The following is a 20256-nucleotide window of genomic DNA, read 5'->3' on the forward strand; positions in this document are numbered from 1 at the left end:
GTCAGTTTTTGATTTTTTTATTTTTTTTTTAAAAGCAACATTTTAAAATCGGGCTTCGTCATGCACACGGGATATGAAATTCTTCACCCCGAATTTCAGCCAATTTGGTCCATCCCACCTAGAGATATCGTGGCACCCGTAAATCAACTCGGTGTGTCAAGAAAAAACGCTCAGAAAGTTTGACGGTCCGCTTTGCGCACGGCAAATTGTTGAGCTTAAAATCGTCTCTAACTCAGTTTAATCATGTGATATTTTCATGAAACTTTCAGGAGTGATTGAAAATCATCTTTTTAGTGGATTCAATAAGTTTTCTGTAATATGAAATTTTGTGACTTTCTACATGTATGTAACCCCTTAAGGATCCCAACTTTAGTAGATTATTTTGCACATAAATTGAGAAAAAATCACCTCAAAAATGAACTGCGATATAATTTTACACACCATTTGTTTTGCTGGCCGGTACAAAATTTAACCTCACTTTTTTCGTGTACGTACACGCAATACATGCGCACGTAGATAACTCTATACCCAATAGCTCATAATTCTCTACATTACATTATGCTCACACGATATATTGTCGTCGCGGCACTAAATCGAATGGAGCGATTTGACACCGAATTTTCAAATCAACGCCATTTTAGGCTGCAAATTATTGAAAAACACGTTTTTCTTCAGGATGTGCGACATAAGGTCGAAAGACATAAGGTCGAATGGACAAAAGGTCGAATGCCAAAAGGTCGAAAGACAATAAGGTCATATGGACAAAAGGATGAAAGTGGACAAAAAGTAGAATGAACAAAACGTCGAAAGGACAATAGGTCGAATGTGAAAAAATGAAACTAATATAAATAATTATAAACTTCTAAAATATTCTTGACCAAAAATGTTTTCTTACAAACAAATCCGTTTTTTTCTGAGAGTTTATCCATCCTTTTAGTAATGATCTTTTTTTTTCAAATGAACAGAATAAATTCCAAACCATTTTTTGAGAAGTTTTCCATTCCCTAAAAAAATATTAGTTCTTGTAATAATAATTTGTAATAATTCAATTCAATTAGTGTTTATTAGTAAATAATCAATTTACAATTTTGTGTTTCTTATAACCTAATAGAGTTTTGGAGTTCCTTTCAACTATGGTTTACACTATAATTCATTAAGATGTAATTGGATATTCTAACAATGGATTTGGCAAGAGAAGGAAAAATTAAAAAAAAAGCCTTCGAGATTTGCTAAGGAAAAGGATAGAAATAGAAAAAGCTTAAAACTAAATCACAGTTTGTGTTGTCTGTTGACGTCGAAAAACTTCGCTGCACAATACAGCTTATCCGTTGTAGATGTACTTCATCATCAGCTCACTGAGAGCTTGGAATTGTTCTGCCTTGTTTCGGCAGGCACGAAAGCGCGTGAGCATCTCTCCAGCAAGGGCGAAAAACTCAGGAAGCGTGAAGAGATCATCACCGGTAACATCAGCTTGCCCCGGGGGATTACCGATGCCAGAAGCGGCTACTCTAGCGTACGAACCTCCCCAACCGGGAGGGAACGCTGGTTTGGTTGATAGAACCGCTCCGCCGCCAGCTGCTGCAGCGTTCGAGCTCGAAGTCTTCGGAGGTTGGCGGGACGCTGGCGCTTTCTTCTTCTTGTCCTGCTCCTCGAGGTACTTTTTCCGTGCGGCACAGCCACGGAAATTCGCCGTGTGGTTTCCATCACAGTTCGCGCACTTGACGCGCGCTTTGTGCTGCTGGGCGTTTTCCCCCAGCTGGTCTTTCCGCGGAAGATTGCACCTTTCGGTGAAGTGGGTCTCACCGCACTTTACGCACCGGGGCGGAAGATTGCAATTTCTTGAACCGTGTCCGAACTTTTGACAGCGGTGGCATTGGGCTGCGTCGGCGGGATTCTTCATGTAGAATCGCCACGTCACAAAGAAGCCGTCCAGTGCCGTAGGTCCTGGATTTTGACGGACCCACGATCGAAGTACAGGAGGTACAAGGTGTACGTACCTGTCACCGTTGACGATTTCGAGAGCACCTTTATCTCTCGAGGCTTAACCTTGACGCCCGTCAGGTTTTCTTCCAGGTCGGAGATAGGGCGGTCCGGATATCCCTGAAGGACGATCTTCACTGGGACCTTCTCTGCTGGGTCAAATGTGAAAAATTTGAAGTTTCGCAACTTCTTTACCACCAAGTTGAAATTCAGCTTCTTGTGTGTAATTGTGTAATTGTGTGTGAAGTTTTGCTAATTTTGAGACAATATTGGAGTCCCTCAAGCAACTCGTCAACATCGTCAGCCAACGTATCCAAAACAAAAATTGGAGGTGGACGTCGTTCCTTCGGAGAGTTTCACTTTTTCTGCTTTCCTTGCTTGCGCGCAAGTTCATCATCATCATCGTCGTCGCCAGTACTGCTGCTGTCACTGGCGGTGTTGTTTTCTTCTCCACTCAGCATCTCAAATTCGTTGCTGGTGGGAACGTTGGAAGTGGTTGTTGTCGTAGTGCTGGTGGACTGCTGCTGTTGCTGCTGCCCGGAAGTGCTTCCGGATGCCCGAGTCGATTGTCTCGTCCGTACTGGGGACTCACGTGGACGGTATGACACGTGTAAAAATGAAGGATCGGTGACGTCACCGGGCACGCTCCCGTGCGCGATGGCGGTCGTTGCGGCGTTGTTGTGTTTACCTTTCTGCACTCTGCCGGTAGATGAGCTTCGCGGGTTTTTCGAGGCCGCACTCGAACTGCCACGGCCACGGCCGGCCCTTGGCATGCTGGAGCAGCAAACTCGCGGGTAATCACGGTAAATTACGGCGAAAAAATCGAAAAGTTTGAAGAGCTCCGAACACTTGACTGTTGCTGGCTGGTGTTGCCAGTCCCGATGTATTTGTAATAATATTGTGCGTTATCCTATTCCTTCAAACATAAGCTGTTCTTTAAAAAAATGCGATTGCAAAAAAAAAAATTCTAAAAAAAACTATTCATACTTATTTTTGTGACTTTTTCCATTCTTTTAAACATGAGCAGTTCTTTGAAAAAAAGTTCGCTTTCTAGTATATTTCGGAAGTTTATCTTTATTTAAAAAAAAAACAACCTATTCTTGATTGTCATAATATTATTGTGAGTTTTTTCATTCTTTCAAATATGACCAGTTCTTTAAAAAAAGGTCGGCTCCTATAATATTTTTAAAGTTAATTTTTACTAACGCTCTACTGAACTAATTTTTTTTTCGAAAATTTTCATTTTTCTCGTGTTTAGGAGGTCATTTTGAGCAACTTTTGTTCTACGAAAAATTTTACTTCTCTTGTTTTATTTTTAGTTTTTTAATTTGCATTTATCTTGTTTAGTTTATCTTTGTTTTGGGTACTATTCTACCACCTCCTATCATTACATTTTGCCTTTCTATTTTTTCATGTTTTTACAGTCGTTTTTGCAATTTTTTTGCCTGTTTTTCACATTTTCTGCTCTAGAATGGCACCATTATCATTTAAATTGTTAAAAAAATAGTATAGTCTGGGACACTACAAAAATTAATGCATACTTTTTTTTACTTAAAAAATACGAAATGTTAGTAAAAAACACAGCCAAAGTTGACCCAAAAAAAGGCATTTTTAAAAAACATTGGCAAAGTCACATAAAACTAGTCAAACTTCCAACCCTTGCTAAAATTTTAAGAGTTCTTCTTTCCAATGCTTTTTAAACATAAAACATTGGTTGAAAAATTGACTTTTGTGTGATTTCTTCCTGCCTGTCGTAATGTTTTTGCGAGTTTTTCCATTCTTTCAAATATGAGCATTACATCTAGGCACTGCCCCTGATCGCATAAATGTCCCATATGCATTTCCATCGCTTTTGAGTTATTGGTGCAGTTTGGTTCAAAATTGTGTGCTCTTTAAAAAGAGCCAACAACATCCAGTTACTTTGTTCTAGAAATCAGGAGGAAATCCAGGTTTTTCGTGAAAACTTAAGACGTAGCCTTATGTGAGGGACAAACTTCAAATGCGTTTTTCTCAGCTTGCTGTTTCTGCATATGGGACATTTATGCGAACATGGGCAGAACTGTTCTTAAAAAAAGTTCAACCTCTTAAAAAAAATTTATTTTATTTTTAAAGACAAACTTATCTTGTTTATCGTGATGTTTTTGTAAATTTATTTTTTATCAAATATTATCGGGTTTTTTAAATATTTCTTCTTAAACATTTTATAAGTTTTTACTTTATTCATAAAAAAATAACAGTTCCGAAACATGAAAAAGTCTTGCTCCTTAAATATTGTTGCAGGTCTTCTATCCTTTTTCAATCTATCCTTCATGGTCAAATTAGATCCTTAGAAAAATCTGACTTCAAAAATATTGCTGTATATATAAAAAAGAAGATCGTTTTCATTTATATTTTTAAAGATAACCCCCTCCCCCTCCCTTTTCAGTAAGTCTCCAACAATCCGGGGGCAAGTTTTTATTCAAAAGACCTCTACATTTTCAAGAATATACTAGTGAAATTAATGAAAACCTTTCAAAACAACTTTCCATAGCTGCTTTTCAATATTTACGCAAAAAAAAAACTTACTAAAATTGCAAAGGAAAGTAGATAAATCTTATAACTAGATCACAGGTTTTTACCCTTAGTAGATGTGCTTGATCAACAGTTTCCCAAGGGCCAGGAATTGTTCCGCCATATTACGGCAGTTCCGAAACCGCGTCATCATCTCTCCCGCGAGAGCAAAGAACTCCGACAGGGTAAGGGATAGTTCGGTAGTTGATAGTTACCTCCACAGTTGGCGCACTCGATGCGCGCCTTGGTTTGCTCTGCCTTGTCCCCCAAGTCCGCCTTGCACGACAGTGCACTCATAGTTCCGCGAGCCGTGGCCGAATTGCTGGCAACGGTGGCATTGCGCTGCGTCCGTCGGGTTTCTTTAAGTAAAACCGCCAGTTTACCAAAAAACCGTCCAACGCCTTAGTCCGCCACAGGTCTTGGATTTTTATGGTGCCGCGGTCGAAGTACAAGTACAGGTTGTGCATACCTGTGACTCTTCCACAAGAGAACTTTTATCTCATTTTATCTCTTTACGGGTGGATCAGATTGCATGATAATCAAAAATCAGCAACAAATACATTGAAAGTCATCAATTCCAAAGCAAACTATCAACGCCTAGGTGTACCTTCAATGTTTTACACTATCTTTCATTTTTTTATTGAGAGAATTCTATCCAAAATCTCCTTCGTTCGATTTACAGGTTCAATTTTTTTAATCAGCGTTTTTTCTCCTTCTTTATCTCATACGCCATTTCAACTCAAAACTCTCTCATTTTCTCACTCACTCTCGCGCACGCACGCACACAAACGAACTCGGTTCTTCTTCTTCTGTCTGTAACTCTTCAACTTTACTTCACTTGATCGGGAGTAAGCACATTTGTAACGCGCCTATTGATCATCACTTGGGTATGTTTCCTTCCACTTGAATTTTTAAATTCACTCTTTTCTTTGTTGCTTCGCGCAGTGTAATTGCATCAAAGCTTTTTTTTTTGTTACTCTTTTTGTTGTAAGATTTTCCAGTGCAAGCTGTACTTCATTGCGTTTCATTGTAGGTTTTAATTTCTATTGTTCGATTGCGTGTGAATTATGTTGTGTGGGAGTAATCGACGACGATCTTTTTTTTTTCGTGTTTTACATGTCATCTTTACACTGTAACTTTGTGTGTGTGTTTGTTGTAACAGCCGTTCGGAGAGAAAAGTTTGGATTTCACTTCTATCACTTCTATTCTACTGCTGCTGCTGCTGCTTTTGCTGTTTCTGCTAGCTTCCAGTGTCAGTCGTTTGGGTCGAGTCCACCCGATGGCTGCATTATTCGGTGGGATCCCTAGAACGAAAGAGTTGAGATTACTATTGTTGTGGGCAAGTTGTTGAGCTTGCAAGCTTACCCCGAGTAGGACTTTGAGTGCTGGCCACCGATCACGTCATCCTCCTGATTTCCCATCGACTTTTTGACATACTGCAAGAGAGAAGGTTACAATTAATTTCAACGCTTTACGGTAACTGGCAATGCCCGCCACAACTCACCACCGGGTTGAGCATGATGTCCTCCTCCATCTTGAGAATCTGCTTGTTCAGGCCCATCACGCGCGTGATCTCCTGCTGCACCTTGTGGAACATGACGGGGCTGTCGTACTTTTCCGGGTCGTCCTTGAACACCACCATGCCGTCCTTTTGGTTGATCGACGCGAAAATCTCGCCCGATTTGATCTAAAAGCGGAGCGAAAGCGTTACCTTTGAAACTCTTCAATAAACCCGAGAGACTCACCATGTTCAGGATGTACCGCTCGGCTTCGGCCGGTCCGGACAGTTGCACTCTGCTCGCCACATCCGCCAGCGACAGCGTCAGGAAGGTCTTCGTCAGACGTTGGATGTTCTTCTTGTACAGCGACGACACGACCTGCTTCACCAGGCCCATGTTGGTGTCCCGCAGGAACGAGTCCCGGTACTTGTTGACGACGTTCCGCACCTCGTCGCTGTTGGTGCTGTTGTACGCGCTGGACAGGTCGTGGTACGCGTGACTCAGGGGCTTCATGAACCGCGAGATGACCTGGGACGAGTACTTCGGTATCGGGACGACCTTCCCGTGCAGTATCAGCGACACCAGGATGTACTTTTTGTACGACTCGAGCATTATGTGCGACATGGCCAGGGCCGGCGTCGAGACGGCCACCTCGAAGAAGTACAGAGCCCGTTCGTAGTTCTTGACCGCCGTGTACAGCATCCCACCGTAGTAATAGTACAGTAGAAAGTACTTGGTGTCGTGGTTGCTGTCCTCGGTGTTGGCGATCGCCGTCACGTCCGTGTCCAGGAAGCGCAACGCCGGGCTGAACACCTTCGCGCACAAGCACAGCTGGCATAGGTCCGCGTGGACGGGCGTCAGCTGGGTGTCGAACATTCGGATCTTCTCGACCGCCAGTGCCAGCACCTGGATGCCCTGGATCGTGTACTGTTTGTTCTTGACCAGCGCCGACGTGAACTGGTGGCAGAGCTCAAAGTCTTAAACAAGAGGATAAGTTCCTGTTAGCGACGAATGTGAAATCGATTTGAAAAAAGTCTCTTACATGGTTGAGTGGCGAAGCGGACCTGTTCGCCGTTGCACAGCGTGATAAACTCCCGAACGACGCGCAGAACGTTCTCCGTGTCGTCATGGTTCTGTAAGAAAAGCAAAAAAAAAATGTACTTCTAAAACTTTTACTCGATAAGTATTGATCCCTGAGGAAAGGCTGTAAAATCACATGAAAAACGAAGTTCTAAATTCGACTTCCTAGATCAACCTTCACGTATACATATCGAATCAGAATCAAATTCATAAACACATAATATTCAAGATTTGGGATGTGGAAAGGCCATTCGTAATCAAAGCCAGAAATGATCATCAGAGAAGAAAATGTAGTCCAGAAAGCATCATGTGCTCTGAGAACGTGCCCAACTTTGAAGAATATAGCAAATTTCTTGCTCTGCAAGACTATTCTCAGAAACGACGCGTCAAGGTTGAAAAGCCCAACGATCTCTTGAAGTATTTTCGTTCTGTGCCATTGAGATAAGAAGTCCGAATGGCCAATATCAGACGTGGTCTCGAAGAAGATCTAGAGCACTGATACCCAAACTATGTTTGCCATTTTGGCTGATTTTAGCGTGACGTACTTTATGGATGAAGCTATCGGAAAGATCTAACAAATTCGGGAAGCTTCAACTCAGGCATTATCGGTCTTGACATGTTACTTGAATCTTTTGGTAATTCCTAGCTGATCATCTGGAACGTCGAGACTGGATCTACAGGACGTTTGAACCGATAGCAACTTAGCGGTGTGCACCAGCTGCTCTTATTCCGCCCTTGTTGTCAGCAATCGTCATCTCCTGTTCGCTAACAGATTCACCGGCGAAATATCCGAATTTCCAATAACTTTTCACAAAACAAGTTTCTACTTCACTTGCGACAAATGTTTCAAAATTTGGATGTAAATTGATTTTGTGAGCTATGGGAACTATGTAGATATGTGTATCTGCTCTTGAGAATGTGTCTGTTATACTTTTATGAGAATGGATCTCAGAAATGTTTAAGAAACTGATGTTGAAAGGAAATCGAAAAAAAAAACCTACAGATGAACTACAAAGTTAACACTTGGTAAACTTGTCGGCCTGGGTTTAACCCGTCGAACCCGTTCGCATTTCTTGAGAAAAATTACGATAATTGAAACGCAGAATAGTAGTTTATGCAACAAGTTGCGAAAAGAGGATTTCTTTCAGCACGAGTCGTACATATATCCAACGAGGTTCACCGAGTTGGATAAATACGACGAGTGATGAAAAAATCAAGTTTTGCAACGAGTTCCATACATCGTTTTTTACAATTCCGAAAACACCCTTTGAACTGAATTATTCGCAATTCGCAATTTTCAGTGTAAGACAGGCCTTGACCGAATTTATGAACCAGGTTCCCGACGAACACGCACTGCCCTTACACCTACATCTCACCCTTGCTCTGAGTCAGTACTAGCAACACGCTAGAACACGCTTTGAGTGTTCGTGCCAGGCATGCACACCTTCTTTTCCGGTTACGCATTTAACTCGGCTGGGGGTGGTACATTGCGTAGGGTTTGATGTAAGTATAAGCGCCTAACCATTTATAGTGTGCCTATCAACTTTCATTATCTAATCTAATCTAATCTAATCAGACCCTAGCGCAGCCAATCTTTCGAAGGGATCCTGGAGAGTGCCTTAGGTTAGATGACGCCTAGCACTCTTCTTGTCATTTATTAACATTTGTAGTGCGCCATTGCATTAGAATACATTGAAACATCACAAGCGTTAAAGCGGCCAGGCCTACTGCGTAAAGCCGTATCGCAGAGATGACTCGTAAATGGGTTGAGTTTGAGCACTGAGTGTTCGAACAACAACACAATTCTGAATCGACAGGGGAGGAAGAAGCGTGGGGACACACCACCATACGCTCCGAGATTTGGTTGTATTCGTTGGGAGCACCATTAGGTTTTACACCGTGACGTCATTTGACAGCTCGTGTGCACTGTTTACATGGTCTTCGTCGATTGTCGACAATTTTCCCCGAACAAAATCGACGAGCGCGTCGAACTGTGCTAAGTCCATGTAAACAGTGCACTCCTTTCTAACCTCCAAATCGAGTCGGCGTAAAACCTAATGCTAAGAAGGTTTGGTACTCCGGGACCCTCTGGGATTTCCACGAATGCCCTGGACACTATTTGCCGTGGTTATAGCGCCACAACTCGCTCTCTGTAACAGTATTCCTAATTCCAATCCAATCACACCAAGTCGTCATGGCCTAGTGGTTAGCATTTTTGCTTACCAATCCAAAGGACGGGGGATCGAACCCCGCCTCGAGCGACTTTGATTTTTCGTTCATATTCATCATTTCAAATTTCTGTGTTCTTTAACTTTCTCGTTGGAAGCAGATGGGCATCGAACCCAGAACCATTCGCTTACAAAGCGAACACCGTAACCAGTCAGCCACGGCCGCTCCTATGTGCCTATCAACTTTCATTAAAGCAAAAACTGTTTTATTTTTAGTTTGAATTCAAAAACTAGTTGTTATTTTACTTTGTATAGTTTTCTTTTGAAATCTTTCCTAGTGTTGAGTCGTGTTTATATGTTGCTATTTCTTTTGTCGCGGTGTTTTGTTACATTTTTTGGTCCTAAGCATGTTATAAAAGTTTACCAAAAGTACAATAGTAATATTTGTGTTGATCCTTTAACCATTCCACAAAAAGGGTGAAGATTGAAAATAATAGACAGTAAAAAAATATATATTTTATAAAAAAAATCAAGAATCAATAGTAAGAGAATGATGATTGTATTTTAAAGAATAAAAATGAGAAGCTGGATGTAGTAGATGTAAAATTAGACAATAGTTAATAAATAGAGATACAAAACAAGCTTAGATTATAGTAATGATAATTTATAGGACAGATAAAGAATTATTCAAATAAATAAATGCGCAGTAAAATCAAAAAAGATAAGGCAAATGATAAAAAGACTTGATATTACTAGTACATTAAGGAAAAGTATATTTTTAAGGAAAAAAAACAAATTTTGTTACAGCAGTATCAATTGGTAAAAAAAAGAGTGGAAAAGCTTTGAGAGATAAGAGAATCAAAAGTTAGTAAAATCAAAATCAAATGATGGATATTAAATAGAAGAATCAGTGAAGAAGTGAGAATCACCCACATAGAAAAATGGGCGGAAAACGGCCAAAAAGCGGGGACGTTTTGCCTGAAAGCGGGCCCGATTTTCAGCACGCTTTTTCCCCTCGTTGTGGCCCATTGCGTGCCAGAATGCAACATTTAGGCGGGCGTTACGCATTTTGGCCGCTGTGTTACGCCCGTCTGTGGCACGCTTTTGGGCCCGTTTTGACCACGATAACGGGCCTATAAACGGGGGACCGACGTGCCGGAAACCGGGGGGATTCTACTTCCTGTTCACTTCGGATTTCAAGTTAGGGCGATTAAATAAAATAGGGTGACAAATAAACACAACAGATTATTTTTTTATTAAAAAAAATATTGAATTAACAACAAAACTTAAACTATTTACCTTATTAGCTAAAAAAATGTAGGTTGGGTTAGTATGGACTTTAAATTGATTTGGTCAAATTTAGTTTATTTTAGTTAGATTAAGTTAAATTTAGATAAACTTAGTTAAAATTAGTTAAATTCAGTTAAAATTAGTTAACTTTAGCTAAATTTGGTTAAATATAGTTAAATTAAGTTAAATTTATTAAGATTTAATCACAATTAGTTGAATTTAGTTATATTTAGTTAAAATAAGTAAAATTTAGTTAGATTAAATAAAATTTAATTAAGTTGTAAAAAATTTCGCTTCATTTATTTCAATTTAGTAAACTTTGGCAAAATTAAGTTTTATCAAGTTGAAATTAGTTAAATTAAGTTAAATTGAGTTAAATATAGTTAAAATTAATTATATTTAGTTAAACCTAGTAAAATTTAGTTATTTTAGTTAGATTTAGTAAAATTTATTTATATTTAGTAAAATTAAGTAAAATTTAGTTAGACTTAATTAAATTTAGTTGAATTTAGTTACATTTTGCTTAATTTACACCCACTTAGTTATTTTTGGCTAAATTTAGTTATATTCAGTAAAAATTAGTTAAATTACGTTAAATTGACTTAAATTGAGTTATATTTAGTTAAACTTTATAGTTAAATTTAGATGATTATAGTTAGATTAAATATACTTAAATTTAGTTAAATTTAGTAAAATTTAGTAAAATTTCGTTAGATTTTATTAAATTGAATTAACTTTAGTTGAATTTAGTTACAAAATAAGGCAAATTTAGTTAGATTAAGGAAAATTTAACTAAGTTTCGTAAAATTTCGCTTAATTTATTTCAATTTAATTAAACTTAGTTAAATTTAGTTGCATTTAGTTAAATTGAGTTGAATTTAGTTAAATTTTGTTAAATATAGTAAAATTTAGTTAGATTTAGTCAAATTTTAGTTAAATTAGGTCAGATTGAATTAAATTTAGTTACAACTAGTCAAAATATGTAAAAATTAGTTAGATTAAGAAAAATTCAATTGAGTTTCGTGAAATTTCGCTTAATTTATTTCAATATTAATAACTTTGGCTAAATTAAGTTATATAAAGTAAAAATAAGTTAAATTAAGTAAAATTTACTTAAATTGAGTTATATTGTTTTAAATAAAATTTAGTTACATTTAGTTAAATTTTATTAAATTTAGTTGAATTAAGGTACATTTAGTCAATATAAGTCAAATTTAGTTGGATTAAGTAAAATTTAATTGAATTCCTTACAATTTCACTTAATTTATTTCAATTTAGTTAAATTGAGTAAAATTTTGTTAAATTGAGTAAAATTTTGTTAAATTGAGTAAAATTTTGTTAAATTGAGTAAAATTTTGTTAAATTGAGTAAAATTTTGTTAAATTGAGCAAAATTTTGTTAAATTGAGTAAAATTTTGTTAAAATGAGTTATATTTAGTTAAATATAGTGATATTTAGTTAAACTTAGTTAAATTTAGTTAAATTCAGTTGAATTTAGTTAGATTTAGTTTAATTTGGCTAAATTTATTCAAATTTAGTTAACTTTAGGTTGAGTTAATAAAATTTAGTTGAATTTAGTTACATTTAGTCAAAATAAGTATATGTTATTTTTATTAAGTAAAGTTTAATTATGTTTCGTAAAATTACGCTAAATTTATTTCAATTTAGTTATCTTTGGATAAATAAAGTTATATTTAGTTAAATTATGTTAAATTGACCTAAATTGAGTTATATTTTGTTTAATATAGTTATATTTAGTAAAACTTAGTTGAATTTAGTAAAATTTAGTTGATTTTAGTTAGATTTAGTTAAGTTTACTTGAAATTAGTTAAATGTAGTAAAATTTAGTTAGATTTAATTAAATTTAGTTGAATTAAGTTACACTTAGTCAAAATAAGTATAATTCAGTTAGATTAAGTTAAAATTTAACTAAGTTTCGTAGTTTTTTTTAGTTAAATTAAGTTATATTTAGTTAAATTTAGTTAAATTTAGAAAAAAAATGTGTTAAATTTAGTTATATTTAGTTAAATTTAGTAATACATAGTTTAACTTATTTAAATTTAGTTGAATTTAGTTACATTTAGTTAAAGTAAGTTAAATTTAGTTAGATTAAGTAAAATTTAATTAAGTTTCGTAAAACTTCACATAATTTATTTCAATTTAGTCAACTTTGGCTAAATTTAGTTATATTTAAATAAAATTAGTTAAATCAAATTAAATTTAACTAAATTAAGTATTACTTCGATACATTTAGTTAAATTTAGTTTTGTTTAGTTAAGTTCAGTTAAATGTAGTTGAGTTTAGTTGAATTTAGTTAGATTTAATTATATTAAGTAACATTTAGTGAAATTTAGTTGAATTTCACTAACATATAGTTAAATTCAATTAAATTTAGTAGAATTTAGTAACAATTAGTTAAATTTAGTTTAATTCTGTTGAAATTAATTAAATTTATCAAAAGTTAGTTAAATTTATTCAAATTTAATAAAATTTTGTTAAAATAATAAAATTTAATTAGATTCAGTATAATTTAATTAAGTTTAGTAATATTTCGTTTAATTTATTTCATTTTAGCTACATTTGGCTTAATAAAGTTATATTAAGTTAAAATTAGTTAAATTCAGTTATTTTTAGTTAAGTTCAGGTAAATTTATTTAAGTTCATTAAAATTTCCGTTAATTTATTTCAAATTGGATAAATTTAGTTAGATTAAGCTTGACTTTGTTGAATTTACTTAAATTTAGTTTAATTCACTTAAAATTGGCTAAATTTGAATAAAATCAGTTTAAACAAAGTTAAATTAATTTAAATTAAGTCAAATTAAATATAATTAAGTAAAATTAGGTTAAATTTAGTAAAATTAGGTTAAATTTACCTAAATTAGGCAAAATTATGTTTAACTTACCTAAATGTGATTAAATTTAGTTTAATTTAACTAAGTTAAGTTAAGTTTAGTACAGTTTTGCTAAATTTAGTTAAATTTATGTAAAATTTGATGAGTTTATTTAAATTTTGTAAAAATGAATTAAATGAAGTATAATTTAGTTAAATAAGGCTGAATTTGTTGAAATTACTTTAATTTGGCTAAATTTAGTTAAATTACGTTGAATTAGGTATATTTAGAAACTAAAATTTAGTGAAGTTTAGTAAATCTAAGTTTAATTTTGTTGAATTCAGTAAATTTAATATTTTTTAGTAATCTTTGTAAAATTTAGTAAAGTTAAGAAAAATTGAGTAAATTTAATTTAAATTGAGTAAAACTAAGTTCAATTTGAATAAATTAAGATAACGAAGTTGACTTTATAGCTGTCGGCCACCATTGCTAGTACCAACCACTAGTGTCTTCCTTTTTATCTGCAAGGACTTCGCCGCCCTGGGCTCCTAAGTGTATGAAAGTATGGCACGGAGCGACGGCGCCGAATACCCATATTTACAAAAAGAATTTTAGAGCGCCCGCCGCTCTAAGATAAACTAAGTTAAAATTGGTAGAATCAAAAAATATAGTTAAATTAGGTTAAATTTAGTTAAAAAATGATAAGTTTAGCGAAATTTTGTAAAATTTAGTTTAATTTGGCTAAAATGAGTTAAATTCAGTTAAATTTGATCAAATTAAGTAAAATTTGGTTAGATTAAGTAAAATTAACTTAATTTAATTTAATTTGACTGAATTGAATAGTACATTGAGATAAATTTACATAAATAGGGCTAAATTTAGATACAATTAGTAAAACAGAGTTTAATTACTTTCAATTCAGTCAAATTAAATTAAATTAAGTTAAATTATTTAGAATTAAATTAAATTGTGTTAGCTAAATTAAGTTAAATTGTGTTAAATATTGTTGTTTGTTTGTTGGGTTTATTTATTTGACTAGTTAAATTTAACTAGATTTAGTTAAGCTTGGTTATTTTTTGTTTAATTCTGTAAAATTAAGTTTAGTTTAATAAATTTATTAAACTTCAAAATTGATTTAAATTAGGTTAAATCGAGTTAAATTAAGTTAAATTGGGTTAAATTAAGATAAACTTAGTTAAAATTGGTAGAATCAAGTGGAAAAAAAGTCTAATTTCTAAAGTTATATTTTGTAAAATTGAGTCAAATTTGGTAGAATTAAAGTCAGTTCAATCAAATTAAGGTAAATTCAGTTAAATGTTGTAACATTTAGTTCAAATATGTTAAATTAAGCATAATTTGGTATAAATTTAGTTCAACTCGGCTGAAATGAGTAAAATTTAGTTGAATTAAGTTAAAATAAGCTCAATTCAGTAAAATTTTGTTTAAAATAGTTAAATGTAGCTGAATTTAGTTTAATTTAAATAATTGTGCCTATTTTTTTTAAATATTAATTTAAATTTGATTGAATTTACTTAAATTAACTTAAATTCATTTAAATTTAGTAAAATTTTGCTAAATTCAGTTGAATTTAGTTAAATATAGTTAATTGAGTTTATTTTTTTAATTATTGTATAATTGTATATCTATTTTTGTATTTTTGCATTTTTGTATTTTTGTATTTTTGTATTTTTGTATTTTAGTATTTTAGTATTTTAGTATTTTTTTATTTTAGTATTTTTTTATTTTTGTATTTTTGTATTTTTGCATTTTAGCATTTTTGTATTTTGTGTATTTTTGTATTTTTGTATTTTTGCATTTTTGTATTTTTGTATTTTTGTATTTTTGTATTTTTGTATTTTTGTATTTTTGTATTTTTGTATTTTTGTATTTTTGTATTTTTGTATTTTTGTATTTTTGTATTTTTGTATTTTTGTATTTTTGTATTTTTGTATTTTTGTATTTTTGTATTTTTGTATTTTTGTATTTTTGTATTTTTGTATTTTTGTATTTTTGTATTTTTGTATTTTTGTATTTTTGTATTTTTTTTTTTGTATTTTTGTATTTTTGTATTTTTGTATTTTTTTTTTGTATTTTTGTATTTTTGTATTTTTGTATTTTTGTATTTTTGTATTTTTGTATTTTTGTATTTTTGTATTTTTGTATTTTTGTATTTTTGTATTTTTGTATTTTTGTATTTTTGTATTTTTGTATTTTTGTATTTTTGTATTTTTGTATTTTTGTATTTTTGTATTTTTGTATTTTTGTATTTTTGTATTTTTGTATTTTTGTACTTTTGTATTTTTGTATTTTTGTATTTTTGTATTTTTGTATTTTTGTATTTTTGTATTTTTGTATTTTTGTATTTTTGTATTTTTGTATTTTTGTATTTTTGTATTTTTGTATTTTTGTATTTTTGTATTTTTGTATTTTTGTATTTTTGTATTTTTGTATTTTTGTATTTTTGTATTTTTGTATTTTTGTATTTTTGTATTTTTGTATTTTTGTATTTTTGTATTTTTGTATTTTTGTATTTTTGTATTTTTGTATTTTTGTATTTTTGTATTTTTGTATTTTTGTATTTTTGTATTTTTGTATTTTTGTATTTTTGTATTTTTGTATTTTTGTATTTTTGTATTTTTGTATTTTTGTATTTTTGTATTTTTGTATTTTTGTATTTTTGTATTTTTGTATTTTTGTATTTTTGTATTTTTGTATTTTAGTTTTTTTAGTATTTTAGTTTTTTAGTATTTTAGTATTTTAGTATTTTAGTATTTTAGTATTTTAGTATTTTAGTATTTTAGTATTTTAGTATTTTAGTATTTTAGTATTTTAGTATTTTAGTATTTTAGTATTTTAGTATTTTAGTGTTTTAGTATTTTAGTATTTTAGTATTTTAGTATTTTTGTATTTTTATATTTTTGTATTTTTGTTTTTTTTATGTATTTTTGTATTTTTGTATTTTTTTATTTTTGTTTTTTTTTGTATTTTTGTATTTTGTTTTTTTTTTTGTATTTTTGTATTTTTGAATTTTTAGCCTTATATTTTTGTAATTTTGTTTTTTTTTTGATGTATTCTAGAATTTTAGTATTTTTATATCTTTTTGTTGTATTTTAGTCCTTCAGTATTTTACTGTTCGTGCATTTTTGTATTTTAAGGCTAGTATGTAGATCGGAAGGAAAGGGGTCAAGAAACAGCTTTACGAACAGCAGAACAAAGGAGAGGGAGCGTTTTCTTGGGGCTTTTCTTTGCCCTCTCTGGCTTGCTTTCGCTGCCGCTGCTGCCCATTTGAATTTTTTCTTGACCGATTCCTTCCGAAGTGCAAACACCGCTTTAAGTTTTTTGGGTTTTATGTTTGTTTGGATATTTTTTGCATGTTTAAAGAAAATATTGAGTAATGATGGAAACTTTTGGCCTTAAAAGAACTACTGTAGGAACGAAACTAAGTAAAATCGAACAAAAATTACTGTTTTTGGGGAAAATAAATTAATGAGAACTTTGTGTGAAGCGCCTTCGGCAATGGAACAAAAAGAGTGTGAGAAGTGATTACACTCTCGGAATAAGAAGCAAAAAAAGCACTTTAGCAAATCAACGCTGGTCAGTTGAGGTTCATCGTGACGGAAGCCTTGCCGAAGTGATCCCAGCCTGAATTGATGGCGTGACGCCCCCTGTGGTAGCGAGAGATGCAGCGAGTTGGACAGCACGGTCGCGGAACATTGAGTTGGCGGATAACTGGTTCGCTAAGGCGGCCGTTTGGCTCAGCACCGGCCACCGGCTGCGCTGGATGTTGGGGCAGACAAACTGCTGAACTTCCGGGTTGGCTACGGCCGATTCGACGGCCAGCTCGAACAACATCTTGCGCTGGTCTTGCAGCTTTTTGCGCCACAGCACGTTCTGCAGGATGCTCTGGGAGTAGAACTGCAACTCTTGATGGGTCGGAATGCGCCGTCTTCATAAGCATTAGTTGCTGGTACGGTTTTGGGCCACCATGACGACCAGATGCTTGAACACCGTGCTGGACGCTGGTTCTGCTGCTGGGGGAAGCGAATGTTGCGAAACCACCTGGCGAAACCATTCGCACCACGGCGGAACAACTTACTGATGCGCGATCCGGATTGGTCGCCGGTGCCGCTCTCGGTCTCCAAAACCGGGTCAAACTTCATAAAATCTCGCGTTTTTCACGTTGACCCCGTCCCGCCTGCTTAACCTCTGCTTCTCATCCCCTTCCGGCGACCATCCACTCCGGATCCTCCTCGATTACCGTGTCCTGGAGGCGGTAGAATTGGTGGTGATCGTTGCCGGAGTTGCGCGTGTCTTTCATGAAGACGGCTGCGGAAACTGCTGCGATGCCACCCATGGTATTGTTCTAAAGTTCATGTGCGACACCTCGAAACAGATTCCTTTATTTGGCCAAGGCCACGGTGGCCGTTTTGGTCCTTGGGGATGCCAGCGGAGCGCCGCTTGGAAGAGGTTGCGGAGGAGGAAGCTGTTGTCGTGCCGTCCCCGGTAGTTGTTCCGCAGGCTGAAGATATTAACGAAATCTGTTGCAGGGAAATGAAAATTTTATGTCTCGAATTATTGATTAAAGTGGTTACTTACCTTCAATTTCAGAAATTATTTCAATAATTCCAAAGAACGGACCAACCAATCAATTATTTTAAACACGTTTGACAAAAGCAAACAAACATGTTTGACAGCTTGCGCGTTATGAAAACTGAAGCAGTGTGCGTGCTGGAGAGCGCGTATGATGTTGGTGTGAGTGTACAACACAAAAATCGAAATTTTTAAGGTGTGTGTCTTGGCTTAAGAATCTTAACTGGCACTGGCGATGCCCGATAGTCGCCCGCTCCCCCCCCAAAAGTTAGAGTGGGCAGTAGACCAAAATAAAAATAGGAGATAGGTGGTAGTTGAGAATGAAAAGAAGAGAAACCCCGTTGTGCAATGTTTCAGGTACATCCACAGCAGTTGACTCAACATACTGCGAATCAAAACAATACCGTCCACAATCACAAATTACTTCCCTTTCCCACATTGTCGCGCCGTGTTTTCGCCTTTCTTATAAGTGCCGGTGGGGAATATCTACATACTATACCTGATACTAGTTGATTCTTGCTATTTATATATTTAACAAGATTTAAAAAAATACTTCAATCTTCAAACAATGAATATTTGTCAAAAAAAAACTTCAACTGAATACTATTAAAGTGCGTGCTTTGATATTTTTAGTATCAACCACCAGCAACAACAACAAACACATTCTACAAAAGAGGAAAAACAACAAGATTGCAAAAATGTTGGCACAACTCACATTCGGTTCGCTGAATTTGATGACCAGCACGAACAGCACCCCGAGCGAGTGCTGCTGGATGTCGAGCGTTTCCAGCACGTTATCGAGGATGTTCCCATTTTTGGCCAGCAGCTCAGTCGACTCGAGCAGATACTCCACCAGCTCCCGGAAGTTACCTTAGGGACAGGACCAGGAGGAAAAGAAGACAAGGTCAAACTCGGGGCTCGAATTCCGGTCCGGAAGAGGCCGACTTACCGGCACTGCTCATCGTCCGGACGTGGTTCACGTAATGTTCTAGCGGAGATGCCATCTCGTGTCCTGCCAGAGGGGTTGCCCACGGAACACCGACAAAAAAAAGAAAGGGAAGAGTTTTTCCCTCAACAAGGGGAGCCGCTGTCAAAAGTTGCAATCGACAAAGACCAAAACTATTTTCGCATAGCTCTCCGCACACACAATCACACACGGCACTTGCGACGTTACGCGAATTCACCGAAATCTGCACGCTATTTTCGTCGCGACAATCCGCGATTTTCCCGATCGACGGCACTTGGAAATACGCGAAAAATTGGCTGCGAATTTTTCGATCGCGGCGGCGGTGTGTGGCGGCTTTGCAACAAAAATTGAATGTGCAAATGACAGCAGCTGTCATGCAGCAGCGCGAAGATGACACGCACACATCGATAAAGCGGGAAGGGGTGCCAGATGAGAGTCTGCAAAGTTACAGGAAAACTCTGTAGCAATGGAAAATACGCCCAAACCGGAGCCCTAGGGTCGTTAGCTAATCGTTGTGTGCAATCCTAACTCAGCTTATTTTTTTTTGTGTTCAGGAAGTCATTGAGCAACTTTTGTTCTATCGAGAAATTAAAAGTGAGATTGTGTGCGTGCAACATGGAGTTAAACTTTTCAAAGTGCCATGGTAAACTTCACAGCAACTTCACGGAAAGTTTAACTCCATGTTGCAGATTTGACAGCTCGATATACAACATTTAGAAAAAAATTGAATCAAGACTAACATTTCAAAAGGGCCAAACATTCAATATAACGCCCTTTAGGGTTAGTCTTGATTCAAAAATATTCAAAATGTTGTTTCCGAAATTATCGGAAAATTTCACAAATGTTTCATGATTTAACATTGAAAATCGGATTATAAGTTGCTGAGATATCGAAATAAGAAAATGGTGGGTGGAAAATGGAGGGCCTCGTGGCGCGGTGGTTAGCGGCTTCGGCTGCCGATCCCTAAGTTGCTATGGGGCGCGGGTTCGATTCCCGCCTTATCCTCCTGGCCTTCTATCGGATGGGGAAGTAAAACGTCGGTCCATTTGCGTAAAAGAGGTTTTGGGTGACTCACCACACATAACCTTCGGACGCCTAGAAATGAGCAGAAACTTGCAACAGAGCCCACAAAAGACCCGGGGGTCGTTAAAGTGGATTGCTTTGCTTTTTGCTTTTTTTGGGTTGTTTGGGTGAAACTTATAAACCGGGACCGTGGTGTAGGGGTAAGCGTGATTGCCTCTCACCCAGTCGGCCTGGGTTCGATCCCAGACGGTCCCGGTGGCATTTTTCGAGACGAGA

The 20256-nt window shown here is 35.1% G+C and overlaps 1 protein-coding gene across 1 annotated transcript; it reads right to left on the reverse strand.

Annotated features, from left to right (window-relative positions):
* Nucleotides 1-5134: 5134 nt before the first annotated feature.
* On the reverse strand, nucleotides 5135-19307 carry LOC120427123 (COP9 signalosome complex subunit 3-like). The gene is made up of 7 exons (XM_039591976.2): nucleotides 18940-19307; nucleotides 18706-18860; nucleotides 7072-7162; nucleotides 6276-7006; nucleotides 6035-6217; nucleotides 5896-5966; nucleotides 5135-5834 (listed from the first exon to the last, which is right to left on the reverse strand). The coding sequence occupies exons 1-7, from the start codon at nucleotides 18992-18994 to the stop codon at nucleotides 5819-5821; spliced, it is 1302 nt and encodes a 433-aa protein (XP_039447910.1). The 5' UTR covers nucleotides 18995-19307; the 3' UTR covers nucleotides 5135-5818.
* Nucleotides 19308-20256: the final 949 nt, after the last annotated feature.

The sequence above is a fragment of the Culex pipiens genome, chromosome 3 (assembly GCF_016801865.2).
Source record: "Culex pipiens pallens isolate TS chromosome 3, TS_CPP_V2, whole genome shotgun sequence".
Taxonomy (NCBI): Eukaryota; Metazoa; Arthropoda; class Insecta; order Diptera; family Culicidae; genus Culex; species Culex pipiens.

Bases quoted from the DNA above. Each gene is read 5' to 3' on its own strand.
- LOC120427123 (XM_039591976.2), bottom strand. From the start codon at position 18,994: ATGGCATCTCCGCTAGAACATTACGTGAACCACGTCCGGACGATGAGC. The intron at 18,861-18,939 runs GTAAGTCGGCCT...CCTGTCCCTAAG, and splicing joins CCGGACGATGAGCAGTGCCG to GTAACTTCCGGGAGCTGGTG. The intron at 7,007-7,071 runs GTAAGAGACTTT...CTCTTGTTTAAG, and splicing joins CCGCTTCGCCACTCAACCAT to ACTTTGAGCTCTGCCACCAG.